The 17,188-nt window shown below is 32.6% G+C and overlaps 1 protein-coding gene across 1 annotated transcript in view; it reads right to left on the reverse strand.

The window, feature by feature from the left end:
* LOC108474507 (glucan endo-1,3-beta-glucosidase 8-like) overlaps window positions 1-12,719 on the reverse strand; it is a 34,177-nt gene extending 21,458 nt beyond the window's left edge. Inside the window, exons 1-2 of the mRNA XM_053020241.1 lie at window positions 12,436-12,719; window positions 10,859-11,935 (exon numbers count right to left, since the gene is read on the reverse strand). Of these exons, the coding sequence (XP_052876201.1) occupies window positions 10,859-11,935; window positions 12,436-12,719 (1,361 nt within the window). The remainder of the gene's footprint in view (window positions 1-10,858; window positions 11,936-12,435) is intronic.
* Window positions 12,720-17,188: the final 4,469 nt, after the last annotated feature.

The raw sequence follows: 17,188 nt of genomic DNA on the forward strand, positions 1-17,188 counted from the left end.
TTATTCCGATTTTAAACTTTGAGGTTGAAAGATAAGTGGGTTTTTACCAATTAATTAATCAGTTAGGGGTCAAAAGTTAATAATTGGTTAGTTATTAGCTAATTCACTAGAACTCAAGTTTTGAAGTTAATTACAAACACTGAAGCGAGTTAAGGTTCTACCTATTGTTCGAGATTTCATGAATTATTAATTTCTTTTCAATCAATTTAATTTATTTTATGATCTTAGATTTTACTGTTATTGTAGTAATATAAATTTCAATTATTATTGTTTAGACCTATTATTGTAGAAGATAATATTAAGTTTAATCCATCCTCCCTTGGGTATGATCCTCGGTAGGGGTGAGCGTTCAATCGAACTGAATCAAATCGAATGAAAAAATTTCGAGTTAATCGAGTTGACGAATCATATTTTATCATTCTAATTTGATTTGAAATTTTCTTGAATCAGTCGAGTGAAATGGGATTCGAATTGAATCAAATCGAATATATTTGTCCGAGTTAAATTTTAAAAAAAAATTTGGGTCCTTGTAACCACTGTTATCCACCGTAATAAAATTTGTCCACCGTAATCAATTTTTTTGTAACACCCCGAACCCGAGACCATCACCGGTGTCGGACACGAAGGGTTAACAAGCCAAGTTCACATATTTTGCCCCCCAATTTGACATTTCCAGTCAGGCTGGAAAACTGCGTCACCATCGCCTTAAAAATCATATCTCGAGTTTCAAAACTCGGAAACTGGTTTCATAAATTTTCCCTGAATTTAGACCCATATATCCATCCATGGATTTATTTCTAGAAATTTTGGTCGGGCCAATTGGTACAGTTTATTAGTTAAAGTCACCCATGTTACAGGGATCGACTGCTCTGACCTTCGCGTGTTATAACTTGAATATCTCTCTGTACAGGGCTTTAATACTGGTGCCGTTTGTTTCTAATGAAACTAGACTCAAAATGGAATCTGTACATATAAGGCATGACTCCTAATTCTTTCTGGATAATTTATAGTAAATTTTTAAAGTTGCGACAGGGGACCCAGAAACCGTTCTGGCCCTGTCTCACAATAGCTTTAATATCTCTTAACATGTAACTCCTATGACCATTTCGTTTCTTCCATATGAAAATAGACTCATCAAGGTTCATTTACATAGCTTATTCACTATTTAATACCATTCCTACAAATTTTGGTGATTTTTCACATTCACGTCACTGCAGCTGGCAGCATCTGTTTTTAAGGTAGGTCTTACCTATTTTGTAGTCTCCATGAACCAACTAGTCTTGCCATACATAGGTTCATATATGATCATTTTAACCATACCAATGGCTGATCATGTGACCAACATTCCCATCTCCAATCCATAATCACATCATGACACCATATATATATATACAAACCGCAAATAGTCTAAGTTCAGTACTTCACTTTTACGAGCCATTTTCGCATGGCCGTACACATATACATCACAGCATATTTAAACCAACAAGGGTAGTCCTATACATGCCATTTCAAAGTTCAACCAAAATTTATACCAAAATAGAGGCGTTGATAGTGTGGATGACTTGACTTTAATGATCCCGAATCCGATTGCTATCGGCGTAATCTATAAAACAGAGAGCCAAAGCAGCGGGGTAAGCATTTTATGCTTAGTAAGTCTCAAGGAATAAAATCAGCTTTAATTAAAGCAATACATTCACATGGCCAAATGCATCATTTCATTAATACACATTCACATAATCATTCTTACTTCGCACTTCATCATTATATACTTTCACAAGGTATCAACCAATTCAATAGCTGAAATTAGTTAGTCGATCGGCGAATGTTGCTCAAACATGTCGACTTTCCAATGCACGTATAAACATACCTTATTCTTTGGGCTTTTCGAGCGTACCAATTGAATTCATTACAGCAACCAACACTCACCTCCAGCCCAAGCTTCTTCGGAATACAACCGAATATAACCACGTGCACGAATGCCTTTGGGTCTTAGCCGGATAGAATGACTCGCACAAATGCCTTGGTCTTAGCCGGATGTAGCCACTAGCACAATTGCCTTGGTCTTAACCGGATATAATTTCCAGCATAATTGTCTTGGGCTTAGCCGGGTATCATTCAATTTCTCATGCACACATACATCAATAATCATTGGACATACATATTTCATTTTCGTTACTAAGGCTCAAACACAATTATAATCACTAGCATAATCGCCGGGACTTAGCCCGGTATCATTCGAATACTCATACACACATAAATCAATAATCAATACATCCATATTTCATTCCACATAATTCAATTAAGGCCACTTCTTGAGGACTTACCTCGGATGTTGTCGAGCGGCTTTTACGGCTATTCGATCACTTTTTCCTTCCCTTGTCCAATTGTGGCCCTCTAAGCTCTTGAGCTAATTCAAACAAATTCAATTTATTAAAACCTCGTTGTGCTAGCTTATGGCGAATATGACAAGGAGTTTAAATGGTCAAATGGCCACCCTTTAGCTTGAATACACAATGGTCATGCACATTTTATACTACATCAAGCAATTCAATACAATTCATTCGGGCATCAAGGAAAAGCTAAGGCCTTCAATAGGCTACCAAAGGCGAATGTAACACCCGAACCGAGACCATCGCCGTGTCGGACACGAGGGTTAGCAAGCCAAGTTCACTTGTTTTGCCCATCCATTGGACATTTCCAGTCAGGCTGGAAAAACTGCGTCACTGTCGCCTTAAAATCATATCTCGAGTTTCAAAACTCGGAAACTGGTTTCGTAAATTTTCCTGAATTTAGACTCATATATCCATCCATGGATTTATTTCTAGAATTTTGGTCGGGCCAATTGGTACAGTTTATTAGTTAAAGTCACCCATGTTACAGGGATCGACTGCTCTGACCTTCGCGCGGTATAACTTGAATATCTCTCTGTACAGGGCTTTAATGCTGGTGCTGTTTGTTTCTAATGAAACTAGACTCAAAATGGAATCTGTACATATAAGGTATGTCTCCTAATTATTTCTGGATAATTTATAGTAAATTTTTAAAGTTGCGATAGGGAACCCAGAAACCGTTCTGGCCCTGTCTCACAATAGCTTTAATATCTCTTAACATGTAACTCCTATGACCATTTCGTTTCTTCCATATGAAAATAGACTCATCAATGTTCATTTACATAGCTGATTCACTATCTAATACCATTCCTACAAATTTTGGTGATTTTTCACATTCATGTTACTGCAGCTGGCAGCATCTGTTTTTAAGGTAGGTCTTACCTATTTTGTAGTCTCCATGAACCAACTAGTCTTGCCTTACATAGGTCCACATATGATCATTTTAACCATGCCAATGGCTGATCATGTGACCAACATTCCCATTTCCAATTCATACTCACATCATGACACCATATATATATATACAAACCGCAAATAGTTTAAGTTGATACTTCACTATTACGAGCCATTTTCGCATGGCCGTACACATATACATCATAACATATTTAAACCAACAAGGGGTAGTCCTATACATGCCATTTCAAGTTCAACCAAGAATTTATACCAAAATGGGGGCTTGATAGTGTGGATGACTTCGACTTCAACGATCCCGAATCCGATTGCTATCGGCGAAATCTAGAAAACGAGAGCCAAAGCAGCGGAGTAAGCATTTTTATGCTTAGTAAGTCTCAAGGAATATAATCAACTCTAATTACAGCAATACATTCACATAGTTAAATGCATCATTTCATTAATGCACATTCACATAATCATACTTACTTCACCATCCCAACTCTTATGTTCATACACAAATAACGGCTTCATTAAGGCCGATAACTCGTTCCATCATAGGGCGGATATTCACACTCTTACTCCTAGCGCATAAGCACACACGCACTTACCTTGTCATTGGGAAATTTCACAAGTGCATTAGCTGAAATTTTCCAGCAAGCTTATAATTTTCAAATCACATACCTTGAGTTTAACCGGATGTCGCTACTCGATCAATCGCCTTGGGACATAGCCGGTTATGGTAACCCGCACCAAGGCCTACGAGACTTAACCGGATATCACGATTTGCACAAATGCCTTGGTCTTAGCCGGATAGAATGACTTCGCACGAATGCCTTGGTCTTAGCCGGATGTAGCCACTAGCACAATTGCCTTGGTCTTAACCGGTTATAATTTCCAGCATAATTGTCTTGGGCTTAGCCGGATATCAATCAATTTCTCATGCACACATACATCAATAATCATTGGACATACATATTTATTTTCGTTACTAAGGCTCAAACACAATTATAATCACTAACATAATCGCCTTCGGACTTAGCCCGGGTATCATTCGAATACTCATACACACATAAATCAATAATCAATACATCCATATTTCATTCCACATAATTCAAGTAAGGTCACTTCTTGAGGACTTACCTCGGATGTTGTCGAGCGGCTTTTACGGCTATTCGATCACTTTTTCCTTCCCTTGTCCAATTGTGGCCCTCTTAGCTCTTGAGCTAATTCAAACAAATTCAATTTATCAAAACCTCATTGTGCTAGCTTATGGCGAATATGACAAGGAATTTAAATGGTCATATGGCCACCCTTTAGCTTGAATACACAATGGTCATGCACATTTTATACTACATCAAGCAATTCAATACAATTTATTCGAGCATCAAGGAAAAGCTAAGGCCTTCAATAGGCTACCCAAGGCCGAATATACTTGTCCATGTTGAGGCCAATTATGCACTTAATACCACACAAAACAGCATGCATTTTACTAGTTAATGCTTTGCATATTGTAGCTCAAAACTTACAATATAGCATCAAGCACTCATATGTGTGCTAGGCCGAATGTGCTTACAATTTCACAATTATTCTTCAACATCTTCTTCTTTAAACAAACTTATTCATCACTTCCTTCATAACCAAAACATCATGTGCAAACATATATATACATATATGAGCATGGCGAATTTCAAGGTGTCCATAGCCATCCAAAACACAAATTTTAACTAACATGCAAGAAGCATGAACCATGCTCATGAATGCATCATGGCGAATATGACAATCATGCTCCTTTTCAACTTCAATCATGATAAAACAAAAGAAAGCTCAAAATCTTACTCAAGAGTAGACAATCCATCATTGCATGCATCATCATCAAGCTTCACACTTAGCATGCAATGGCTTTATCACCATAACAACTTTGGCCAAATACCATTTCCATGGCTTAACAAAGATTTGAGCCATGGCTAACATGCACATCAAGTTAGCAACCAAAACATGCATGAAACTCCTAACACAACCTCATACATACCTTAATCTTGATGCAAACTTAGCCAAATCTCCTTCTAGATCTCTTCCAAACCAAGCATGAAGCAAAAATCCTCCTTCTTCCTTAGTTTTGGCTCAAAGAAAGGATGAACAAAATTTTTTCTTTCCTTCTCTACAACTCACGGCAATGGGGGGATTACCACACTCACATACATTTTTTTCATTTTTATCACCCATACACCTTTGTTTATTATTTCACCCTAATGCACCAACAAAACATGTTTCATGACATGTTTAGCCCATCCTCCTTGTCATGGCCGGCCACCACCTATAAAGGGGAATTTGACATGCAAGTCCATTATTTTGCATGCATGCTTTAATTAGTCATCACACATTTCCTATCATACTTTCAAAGTTCATTACTAAGTCCTTTCTTGTGGAATTCACCCTTATAACACTAAATCAATCATCATAAAATGTCATACATGAGCACACACATATTATAGGCATCAAAATAAATTTTAATTATTTTTATGCCTCGGTTTTTTGGTCCCGAGACCACCTTCCGACTAGGGTCAATTTTGGGCTGTCACACGAATATACATGTCCATGTTGAGGCCAATTATGCACTTAATACCACACAAAACAGCATGCATTTTACTAGTTAATGCTTTGCATGTTGTAGCTCAAAACTTATAATATAGCATCAAGCACTCATATGTGTGCTAGGCGAATGTGCTTGCAATTTCACAAGCATTCTTCAACATCTTCTTCTTTAAACAAACATATTCATCACTTACTTCATAGCCAAAACATCATGTGCAAACATATATATACATATATGAGCATGGCGAATTTCAAGGTGTCCATAGCCATCTAAAACACAAATTTTAACTAACATGCAAGAAGCATGAACCATGCTCATGAATGCATCATGGCGGATACATCATAATCATGCCCCTTTTATCTTCAATCATGGTTAAACAAAAGAAAACTCAAAGTCTTACTCAAGATGGCTACAAAGAAATTTCAAGAGTAGACAATCCATCATTGCATGCATCATCATCAAGCTTCACACTTAACATGCAATGGCTTTATCACAATACCAACCTTGACCAAATACCACTTCCATGGCATAACAAGGATTTGAACCATGGCTAACATGAACATCAAGTTGGCAACTAAAACATGCATGAATCTCATGACACAACCTCATACATACCTCAATCTTGATGCAAGTTTAGCCAAATATCCTCCTAGATCTCTTCTAAACAAAGGAAATGAAGCAAAAATCTCTTCTTCCTCTTAGTATTTTTGGCCAAAAAGGAGAGAACAAGGATGAACAATTTTTTTTGTTTTCTCTTCTTGGTTGCACGGCAATGGGGGAATGCTACTCTCTCACACACATTTTTTTTTTCATTCTTTTCTTACCCATGCTTAATTGTTTATTATTTCTCCCTAATGCCCAACAAAACATGTTTCATGACATGTTTAGCCCATATCTCTTTGTCATGGCCGGCCATCACTTGTAAAAAGGGGAATTTGACATGCAAGTCCATTATTTTGCATGCATGCTTTAATTAGTCATCACACATTTCCCTATCGTACTTTCAAAGTTCACTACTAAGTCCTTTCTTGTGGAATTCACCTTTATAACACTAAATCAATCATCATAAAATGTCATACATGAGCACACATATTATAGGCATCAAAATAAATTTTAATTATTTTTATGCCTCGGTTTTGTGGTCCCGAAACCACATTCCGACTAGGGTCAATTTTGGGCTGTCACATTTTTTGTTAACTTTCATTACCTCATAATTTATTTATTAATCTTTTATATACGAGTTAGCTTCTTTGCTTGCTTAGTTGTTTCAATTATCTTGATTCTTGTCACTATGTATTTTAGAATTAAAAATATATTAAATGTAAAATTGTGATTTTTAATAAATGTTATTTTAGATATAAAATGAGAAATTGATACCAATATAAAATGTTAACACGGATATTTTATGGCATCATTAATAATTCAATTTTAATATAAATATTTAATATGTCTAAACAATTCAATAATATAAATAATATAAAATGTGAAATTTAATTTAATAATATAAATAGTAGAAATAAATAAAATTATTATTATTTATGTTTAGGGATTTTTTGGATAATTTTGATTTTTTATTTGGGAGTAAAGGGTGAGAAGTAAATGTTTAGGGGGAAAATAAAAAGTTTTGAAGAGTAAAAGTTTGAGGGAAAGTAAATAGGGGGAGTAAAATTTTGGAGGGAAAATATTAAAAAAAATTTGGGGGGATAGGTTTAGGGTAGATGGGGGGTGGGATGGGAAGGGAGTAAAAGTTTTAGGGGGAAAATAGAAGGGAGTAAAAATTTTGGGGGAAAATAAAAGGTTTTGAGGGTTTTTGAGAGTAAATTTTGAGTAAAATTAAATGGGAGAGTAAAATTTTGGTAGGAAATAGATTTTGGGTAGATGGGGGGTTGGGATGGGAGGGGAGGGGAGTAAAAATTTTAGGGGGAAGTGGGAAGGAGTAAAAGTTTTGAGGGAAAAGTAAAAAGGTTTGGGAGTTTGGGGTAAAAATGAAAAATATTATAGTTTGATATTCGATTTATTCGAATTATTCGAGTTAGTTGAATTATTCGAGTTATTCGAATTCAAAAACTCAACTCGATTCGAACTCGAAATTCTAAAACAAATCGAGTTGACTCGAATAACTCGATTTGTTTAACTCAAAATTCAAATTTTTTTTATTTTTTTGAGTCAAATCGAGTTTTGCTCACCCCTAATCCTCGGAGTACTTCCTGTACCTTGTTGTACAATACTATATTACAATTTAACCCGTATACTTGTGAACACCGCTACTTTAATTTCATATCTTTTTGCTATAGCATTTCCAGTCCAAACGTTTGCACATTTGGTAACGATCACATACAATTTCAACTCAATTATACCATTCACAACACCACATTTCTAACATATATTACCATTTATGCATTTAGAATTCAAGGATACATGTTAAAATCTCACACTTATGATCATTTTTAGCCTTTCCCTCATTCACCTAGTCATTCTTATGTATAGATTATGAAATTAGCTACATTTGAGCAATTTCATTATGTCCCATTTCTTAATACAAGGATTCAACACATTTGATCATTTCAAGTTACCATTTAAACATCAAATATTCACAATATCACATTTTATACCAAAACTAACTCCACCTAGGTAAAAGTCGTACAACAAACAAAAAAGAGACTTTACATAAATTGATAAGTCGGGGATCTCAGGCTAGATGTTGGATGAGCAAACTAAACTTGCACACAGAAAACAAACAGTACGCTGAGTGATAAAGCTCACTGGTATTTCCATGATTCAAAACAATATAACTTAGGTTATAATCAAATGCATACAATTTATATGTTCTAATGTCAACCAATATGAGTACATCATGTATCAAATTTCATTCAACACATCTATATATGTTAATGCCATATTTATACCAATGCTTTAAATGAATCGCCCATACATTACTTGAATTAGTCAACTATATGAACATTTCATACCGACATTATATTGCCGATGATATTTACATATATACTTAATTTGCAACATTTGATTATACCTCATTTCATTACCAAATTAAACAATCTATATCTTATCATACCGTATCAGCCCTCAGGCTCATTAATGGATTCGCATGTCCTTTCACATGCTATCGAAAATCAAATATCGTATATAAGTACTTGTAGTGAAACTTTGTAACATTTAATCATTTTCAAATACCAATCAACCAATTCAAAAAATATATCCCCTATTAACATAACTCGAACTGAAATGGATAAACGGATTAGTCAACCTGCATCTCAATCTGGCACAACAATTCATCATTGAGAAAGCTGAAGCAAATATACTAGCACCTAAGTGCATCATCGGTCAAACCGAAGCAATTATACTGGCACACATAGTGCATCATTAGATAAACCAAAGCAATCATACTGGCACATAAGTGCATCATCGGCTAAACCGAAGTATAAACTCGTACAGTTAATAAGGTAACCAATTTCCAATTTCATCAAATAGTTCAATTCACATTCCATCATTCTCAATACAGCATCAATTCACCATTAAAATACAACATATAACATGTTTTAACTCAATTTCATACCGGTATCACATATCAATTAAATCATGCTATTTTCTATTTTATTCAATTTAGTTCTCTATCTCGATATACCATATCAATCAACATAATTTAACTCATTCTAGTATTATATACTCACCTCATTACTAAATCATGCAATTTAACATGAATATGCAATAATTAGGTTGATCTTGGGTCAAAGAAATACAAATCGAAAGCTCGTATCACTTGTCGTTAACTCTCGTTTTTCCTTTCCCTCTCGATGGCCTTGTGTCATCTTTAGCTACGAATAATAACTCAATAATAACACAATATCAAATTCCATATTAAATCACATTCAAATTCAAAGTCATACATATTTTTCAAATTATTCAATTTAGTCTTTAAAACCAAGACAAACATAATTTTCTATTTAGAGCTTCGGATTGATATCCGATTTCACATATATTTATTAAGGACCCTCTACATCTTATTCCTACCAAAATTTCATGACAATTTTTCATTTTATTCAATTTTGGTCCCTAATGTATGAAATCAAAAATTAAGCTTTACAATTTAGTCCTTTTTCTTAGACTAAGATTAATTTCTATCAATTTCACACCTAATACATCCAATTCTCAATACTGGCAGCTTATCAAAACTTGAACAATTAGAAAAATTGATACATGGGCTAGTAAATCAAGCTCCCATGATAATATATATATATATATATATATATAAATCAAAATAAAATGTCTTAGGAACTTACTTACAAATAATGGTCAAAAGCTAGCTATCAATGGTGATTCTTTCTATTTTTCTTCTTCAATGGACGGTATGTTTTTAGGGAGAAGATGACATTTTGCCATCATCCACTAAATTTTCTATTTATAATTGGATTAAGTGATGTTTAGTTTAATTAATCATGGTTATTCTTTAATTAATTTTATTTAATTATTTTAATTATAATTATTTTAACTTTAATGGCCAACATCACCATCATCCACTATCTACTATATAGTATAGGTTTATTAACCATTTATTCCTTTAGATAATTTCTACTTAAGTCCCTAAGTCTTATCCCAATTAAAAATTTATAGTTTATTATCCATATTTAATTTACGAGCTAAATTTATGAAAATAGGTCTTTAAATCATAATTTTCGACACCACTTACTTTCAGGTCACTACAATATTTGCTTGTGTTCATTTGCATTATGTTTTTGTTACTTGTTACATTGTTAGTTACAATTGTATGAGTAACAACTCAATAACTTCAAAATTTTAAATTATTTTCATTATTTCAATAAAAGGTCATATCTACACAAACCAAATAATGAAAATACCTACAAAAAATTGAAAGATAAGTTGGGGAGAATGAAAGGGAGAGGAAGAGGGAGAAGGAGAGTGAGTTTGAAAGGGAGAGTGAGATGTTGAATAGCTAGAGGTGGAAGACCTTGATGATTTAGGAGCAGACGCATCAGAATTTGATGTAGTTTGGATAGTTTTAATCATAATTGGGAACCGACATGTCCCATTAGATGGATCTTGCTTGACAATTTTGGCTAAACCTTCAAAATCACATGCACCTTTAGTTTGATTTGCCATTTGGTAGTACATGTTGAAGGCAACCGAGGCATTCATGTCAATACCCATACCAGAACATGAAGCTCCAGGTACCAAGGTTGTGCAATCAGTACTATTGCAAGCCCATGCAACCTTTACAGGCAAATCCTTTTGGTTAGAAGCATCTTTGTTATACACACACCACTGCTTTTCCATGTATTTGACATTTTTTCCACCGACAAGCAACTTGTTCTGTCCTTTCCCTGACAAGTCCATTGGAAACTTAGGTTGTCCGTCAAAGCTGAAAATCCCCCAATGCCTCTCAAACATTCCTGGATCAATACTCTTAAGATCTTCATCCAACAGAGAGAACATATACACATCAGGATACTGCTTCGGGCGAAGTGGAGTTCCTTCATTTTTTGCCATTCGCTTTAGCAACCCATTATAAAACTTTTTAGCATTTTTTGTTGTGGCGTAAATATTACCATCAGTTGGCCATCCAACTTCCCCCACGATGATTGGTATATCCGAGAAATTAGCTACTTTAAGTGCCGCGACAAGAGTGTCAATATTAGCATCTAAAACACTACGATATTTAACACCATGATCATCCATAGAGTTTGAGTCATCGTTATCAAAGAAGGCATAAGGTTCAGGGAATCCAGGATTTTGATAAAGATTTAGGAAAGGATAGATATTGACTATAAAGGCAGAATCATTTTTATGGAGAAATTCACATATTCCATTCATGATATCTGCCAAGTCATGTCGAAATATTCCATCTGATGGTTTGTAAGTTGGTGTGATGTAAACATCACCATTGAGCGGTGTTGATACTTTGATATCTTTTCCAACACCTGCTTCATTTAGTGCTTTCAGTATGTTTTTCATAGCTGGGAGTGTAAGGTTATTGTACGTACCATTGTAGGCTGCCAGAAATGGTTCATTTCCTACGGCCACGTACCTGTAAAATAGTTGAAGATATTCAATAAGTACATCAATAATTTATATAATTCATTTTCATTGCTTTAACTAAATTCTCTTTGGTTAATTAAAACTAGTTTCACCATCCTAAAGGAATTAATGTTTAATTCATAAACTTTCAATTAGGTTCTTCTTGATAATAATTTAGTTTATACTTTTAAAAAATTTACCCATTCATCTTATTTTATTCTATTAATTTATAAAATTTTGCATATAGTTAGCGTTTTAGAAAAACTGAGTTAATACCAATATTTTAGTTAACTCTTCTACTTTAACTAAATAGAAAGTGGAAGATAAAATTATTTCAAAACTTGAAATTATAAACATAATATTTTAATATCATAAAATGGACATAAAATATTGTAATAAGATCATAGTTTAAAATTGTTTTTAATTTGTAACAAGAGAAACTTACTTGAAGTTGACACGCTTTTTACCCATATATGCAGTGATATTTGCTTTCACCCAAGCTTGTGCTACACTATATTTCTCAGAAAGACTTTCCAAAGACTTTCCAAAGAATGATTGGGGATCCCCACCATGACCTCAATATCGGTTCCAGACAGGGCAGTTAGAATGTCATGTTGAGCATGGAAAAGCTTAACCTTTTTTATGCCATTATCTTTTAAAATATTGACGACAATCTTAGGGTCTAAAGGATGTGATGCTATGACACCCCAGTTAACACCAAGGCCTTGCGCTACAACACTAGCAGGGAAAAATATCAATATATATGCCCATAAGAAGACCTGAGCTCGAAGCATTGTGGGAGTTGGTTCAAAGAAGGGTTCAACTTGTTAAGTTAGAAGAAGGAAAACTATGGTTTTTCTTTGTTTAAGCAAGAAGTAAAACTATGGGTTTTGTTTTCTTCTTCTTTTTATTTCTTTAAAATGTCTTTAACTCATTGGGAAATGGAAAAAATTTGAGACTAATAAGGTTTATTACATAGGGGTAATTGGTGCAGAGTTCTTGGCTGTACGAGAAATCAGAGAAGAGACTAGCATTTCTTGGTGATTTTTAGTTGGAAGTTGTCATACAAACAACTACGTTGAATGCTTTTCTATTTTTAGTTTTGTTTGATAATATGCACAAAAATAGAATGTTTTATATTAAAATGTTTATCAATAAATCTATCAACCGTACAGTACAAAATTAATGATGGAAAGCATATTTTATGTATATTTTCTTATGTATACACTATTTGGACAAATTTTAAGAAATTTTTATCTGATATTTTCTTTAATTAACCATGAAATACTTTTACTCAAATTATTTTTATTTTGAAATAAAATGTTGTAATTATAATTAAGGATAGTGAAAAGTTTTCACTTATTATCCATTTTAATTAACTTTGGATATGAATTTTATCAAATTTGACAATTTAATTGATATTTTTTTGTAGGAACAGTTATTGTTCAATGCGTAGAGAAACAAGCATATATGTGTGTTGCATGAGTGCTTGATTTCACATATAAGAGTTTGATCTAACTTTAGGTTGATTTTTGGAGCCATAAGATTCGAAATTGTATGTAAAAACATTATTCTAGTATTAGTTATTTTTCCAGTTTAGACACCGTGGTCTCATAAAGTTGCATTAGTATCAAGTCAAAAAGAACTCGTTGGTTCGATTTTGATAGGCATACACTTGGAAGATCGATATGATCATCCATCGTAATCATTCTTCCGAAGAACACATTGGCTTGTCCAATTAAGTAGTTGGTTGGATCCTTCAAGGGAAACAAAAATCATATTTAAACAACCCGCACGACTGAAGTCGTTGGTTCAAGTTGGGCTCTTCTAGTTCGCAAAGCTACCAATAAGTTAAATAGTAGATTCATATTTCATGGTTATTCATTCAATAAGTTGTTGGGTGTTACCGCAATTAATTTACACATGGAAGGGTTGGTGGTCTGAGGCATCCTTGATCACTATAATTGACTTATCAGTTTGGAGGAGAAAATTCATTGTTTAGGATCAGTTCGAAATTAGAGCATGAAGGTAGATCATCATCACATCACTTTATTTAGTTTTAATTTCTTTTTAGTTTATTTTACTGCAATTTTGATTTCTATTTCTTTTTGTTATCTTTATTTTTTTTAATTGGATTTAAATCCCTTTTTATTTTTGCACAAATCATCACGTGTCGTGGGCACTATATTTGCCTAGCGCGCAACTTGGTTAAATTGAACAATACTACTATTTATATATTATTTAGGTATAGAAATTTATTTTTCATGGATTCGAGACCCATCATGTAACAACCTAATTTTCAGTAATAGCGAAAAATGCAATTTTGGAACTCATTTTCCATAAACCTAGTCCATAATAATGAAATATAAAGATTAATGAAGTTAGTATGAAAATAGGTTGAAGTTCAGTTAAGTAAATCGTGAAATTAGTTAATTAAAGCTCAGGGACTCAATTGTAAAAGTTCAATTGCTATTTGAGTTTTGAATTAGAAAAAGCTTGAGGACTTAGATAGCAATTATTTAAAGGGCCTAAATGATTAATTAGCTATTATTCAACATGAACTACAATTAACACAATTAAGCCCAAAACCAAACTAGCCAAATTTTTATTTATTCATCTACAGCCTAATATTATTAAAATTTCACAAGAATTTCACCTTAAATTCATTATTTTATCATTTTAGTCCCTAAGCTTAAAACTATGCAAAATCACTTTACAAATTAGTCAAAACTCATCATCAAGCTTCAAATTAAACCATGAACAATTAAAAAGCTTCAATAATATTGATGGAAAATTTTCAAAACTTTGACAGTTTCACAAAATAGTCTCTGAACTGACTAGATTAAGTTACAACGATCTCAAAAACATAAAATTTATGAAAAACGGGTAAAAAAAAACTTACATGCAAGATTATAAGCAAGACCGAAGCTTGAAGGAGTTTCAGTGGGGAAACCTCAAATGGGGAAGATGACAACAATAGTTTATGTTTTTACTTTTATTATTATTATTTTAATATTTTAATATATAATATCATATAATTTAATTATTTTGTAAGTAGACACCGTCCAATATGATCAATTATGGTTTATTTATAACATAAAATCTCTCACTTTTACTTTTTAAGCCATTTAATTAATAAACATCAATATCGATTAATTTTACAATTTTTACAATTTTTACAATTTAGTCATTTTTCCTTACTGAACTATCCAAACGTGAAAATTTTTGAATCAAATCTTAACACACCTATATAGTAACTCCATAAATATTTAATAAAAATATTTATGGGCTCGGTTTATAGAAACGAGGTCCCGAGATCGTATTTTCCAAAACCACTTGACTTTAGAGACAAACCACTTATACTTAACTATTCATTCAATTAGCAAAAACTATCAGATCAAAATTCAATATAATACTATAATTGACTCATAAATATTAAATAATAATATTTATGGACTCACTCGTCAGATTTGTGGTCCTGAAACTACTGTTTCTGACACCACTGAAAAACAGGTTGTTACAGTTTGACTGTGTTAAAGCATACTACTTACGATGTTGAAACAATAATTATCTCCGTACTAAGAGAAATGTTGTGACTATTACATAATAATTCAAGAAGCATTCTCATTGTGGGTCAATCCAGTATACTGTTCTCTAACATATCCTTATGTGTTTACTTGATATCACATATCCATAACAATAATTGCAATCAATCAAGCACATATTTGTCTCAGTGTATTAGTGTTGTCCAAGCCTACAATAATATTTGACTAAGGACATTTAAGAATGAAAATTCTTATGACTTTATCATCATACAACTTATTTAACATAGAAATAAAGATTGAAAACAATAATGACAATGCATTTATTAATAAACTAGGTAAATAAAAGTATGTTATTACAAGCACTATATGATTGGTTGTTGGGCATACTCCAACAATTGCTCTCTCCTAACCAGTTTTCAAATTGGAAAAATTGCTAAAATAGGCTTGGGATATTTACCAATAAGGACCTCTCCCATCCAAAATCATATTTTCTAGTGTTCACACATTGACACCACTAGTCTTTCTAACTTATAATTTAGTCCATAGGTCTAAGTGTAGCGACGTAAAAATTTTTGCTTTTCAGTCGCTAATGGAGGTGACTTACTAGAAATTTGAAAATTTATTAAAAATGGGGAGTCGCCACCGATCTTTTTCTAGGTGTGATCGGACACCTAATAAATCATCTTTTTTGAAAAGAAAATTTATTCTTGAACAAAATGAAGGCCAAATTTGGGTCTACGTGAAAAACAGAGTATAGTAAGGTTCGGGAGTCGGTTACGCGCGAGGAAAGTATTAGCACCCTCGCGACGCCCAAAATTGGTATCTTGTAAAACACGCGTTGTCTTAATTTTCAAAAATACGAGTTCAATTTAAATTTTAATCGTGATCTAACCAAAACACGAGAAATTTTTTTATAATTTCGATCTCTTTTGAGAAGGACGTTCCTTTTTTACACGAGCCGATGATATTCACCCAACATAGCGATGAAATCAACAACTTAATGTTAAATCGGCACGTTGCTTTATTTATTGAAATTAATTTAAAGACATGAATGAAAATATTTCTAGATAAAACAAATAAAAGTAAAAGAAAACTAAAATTGATGTTACACTATGGCATGAACTACTAATGCTAAACTTGGAATGACAAATATTAATAATATACTAAATGATAATATATAGAACATTAACAATATACATGCCATAGTAATAGTATAAAACAATAATAATGCATATGGTATTAAACATGATAGTAATAGCATTAAACACAAAATAAAATCATGAATATATATAAACATATAATAATAATAAATGAAGTGACGTAAACATAATATTAAAAATACTAATAGTGCTATATATATATATATATATATATATATATATATATATATATATATATTAAAGTATGTGTAATGATAAGAGTGAAAAGTGTATACATAGTAATACTAAAATATATACGTAATATATACCTACATAATATATAAAATGAACATATGCAAGATACATTATAAATACTAATAACATAAAAATTATATACATTAACAATACTACACAAATATATACATATATTTTAAAATAAATACATAATAATATTAGAATAAAATAATAAGTATAATAATAAATATAAGGATATATGAAAATAATACTATTTATAAAAATATATATATATACGTATAACAAAATACATATACTAATATTAATAATAAATATACTAGGAAT

Source organism: Gossypium arboreum, chromosome 10, assembly GCF_025698485.1.
Source record: "Gossypium arboreum isolate Shixiya-1 chromosome 10, ASM2569848v2, whole genome shotgun sequence".
NCBI lineage: Eukaryota > Viridiplantae > Streptophyta > Magnoliopsida > Malvales > Malvaceae > Gossypium > Gossypium arboreum.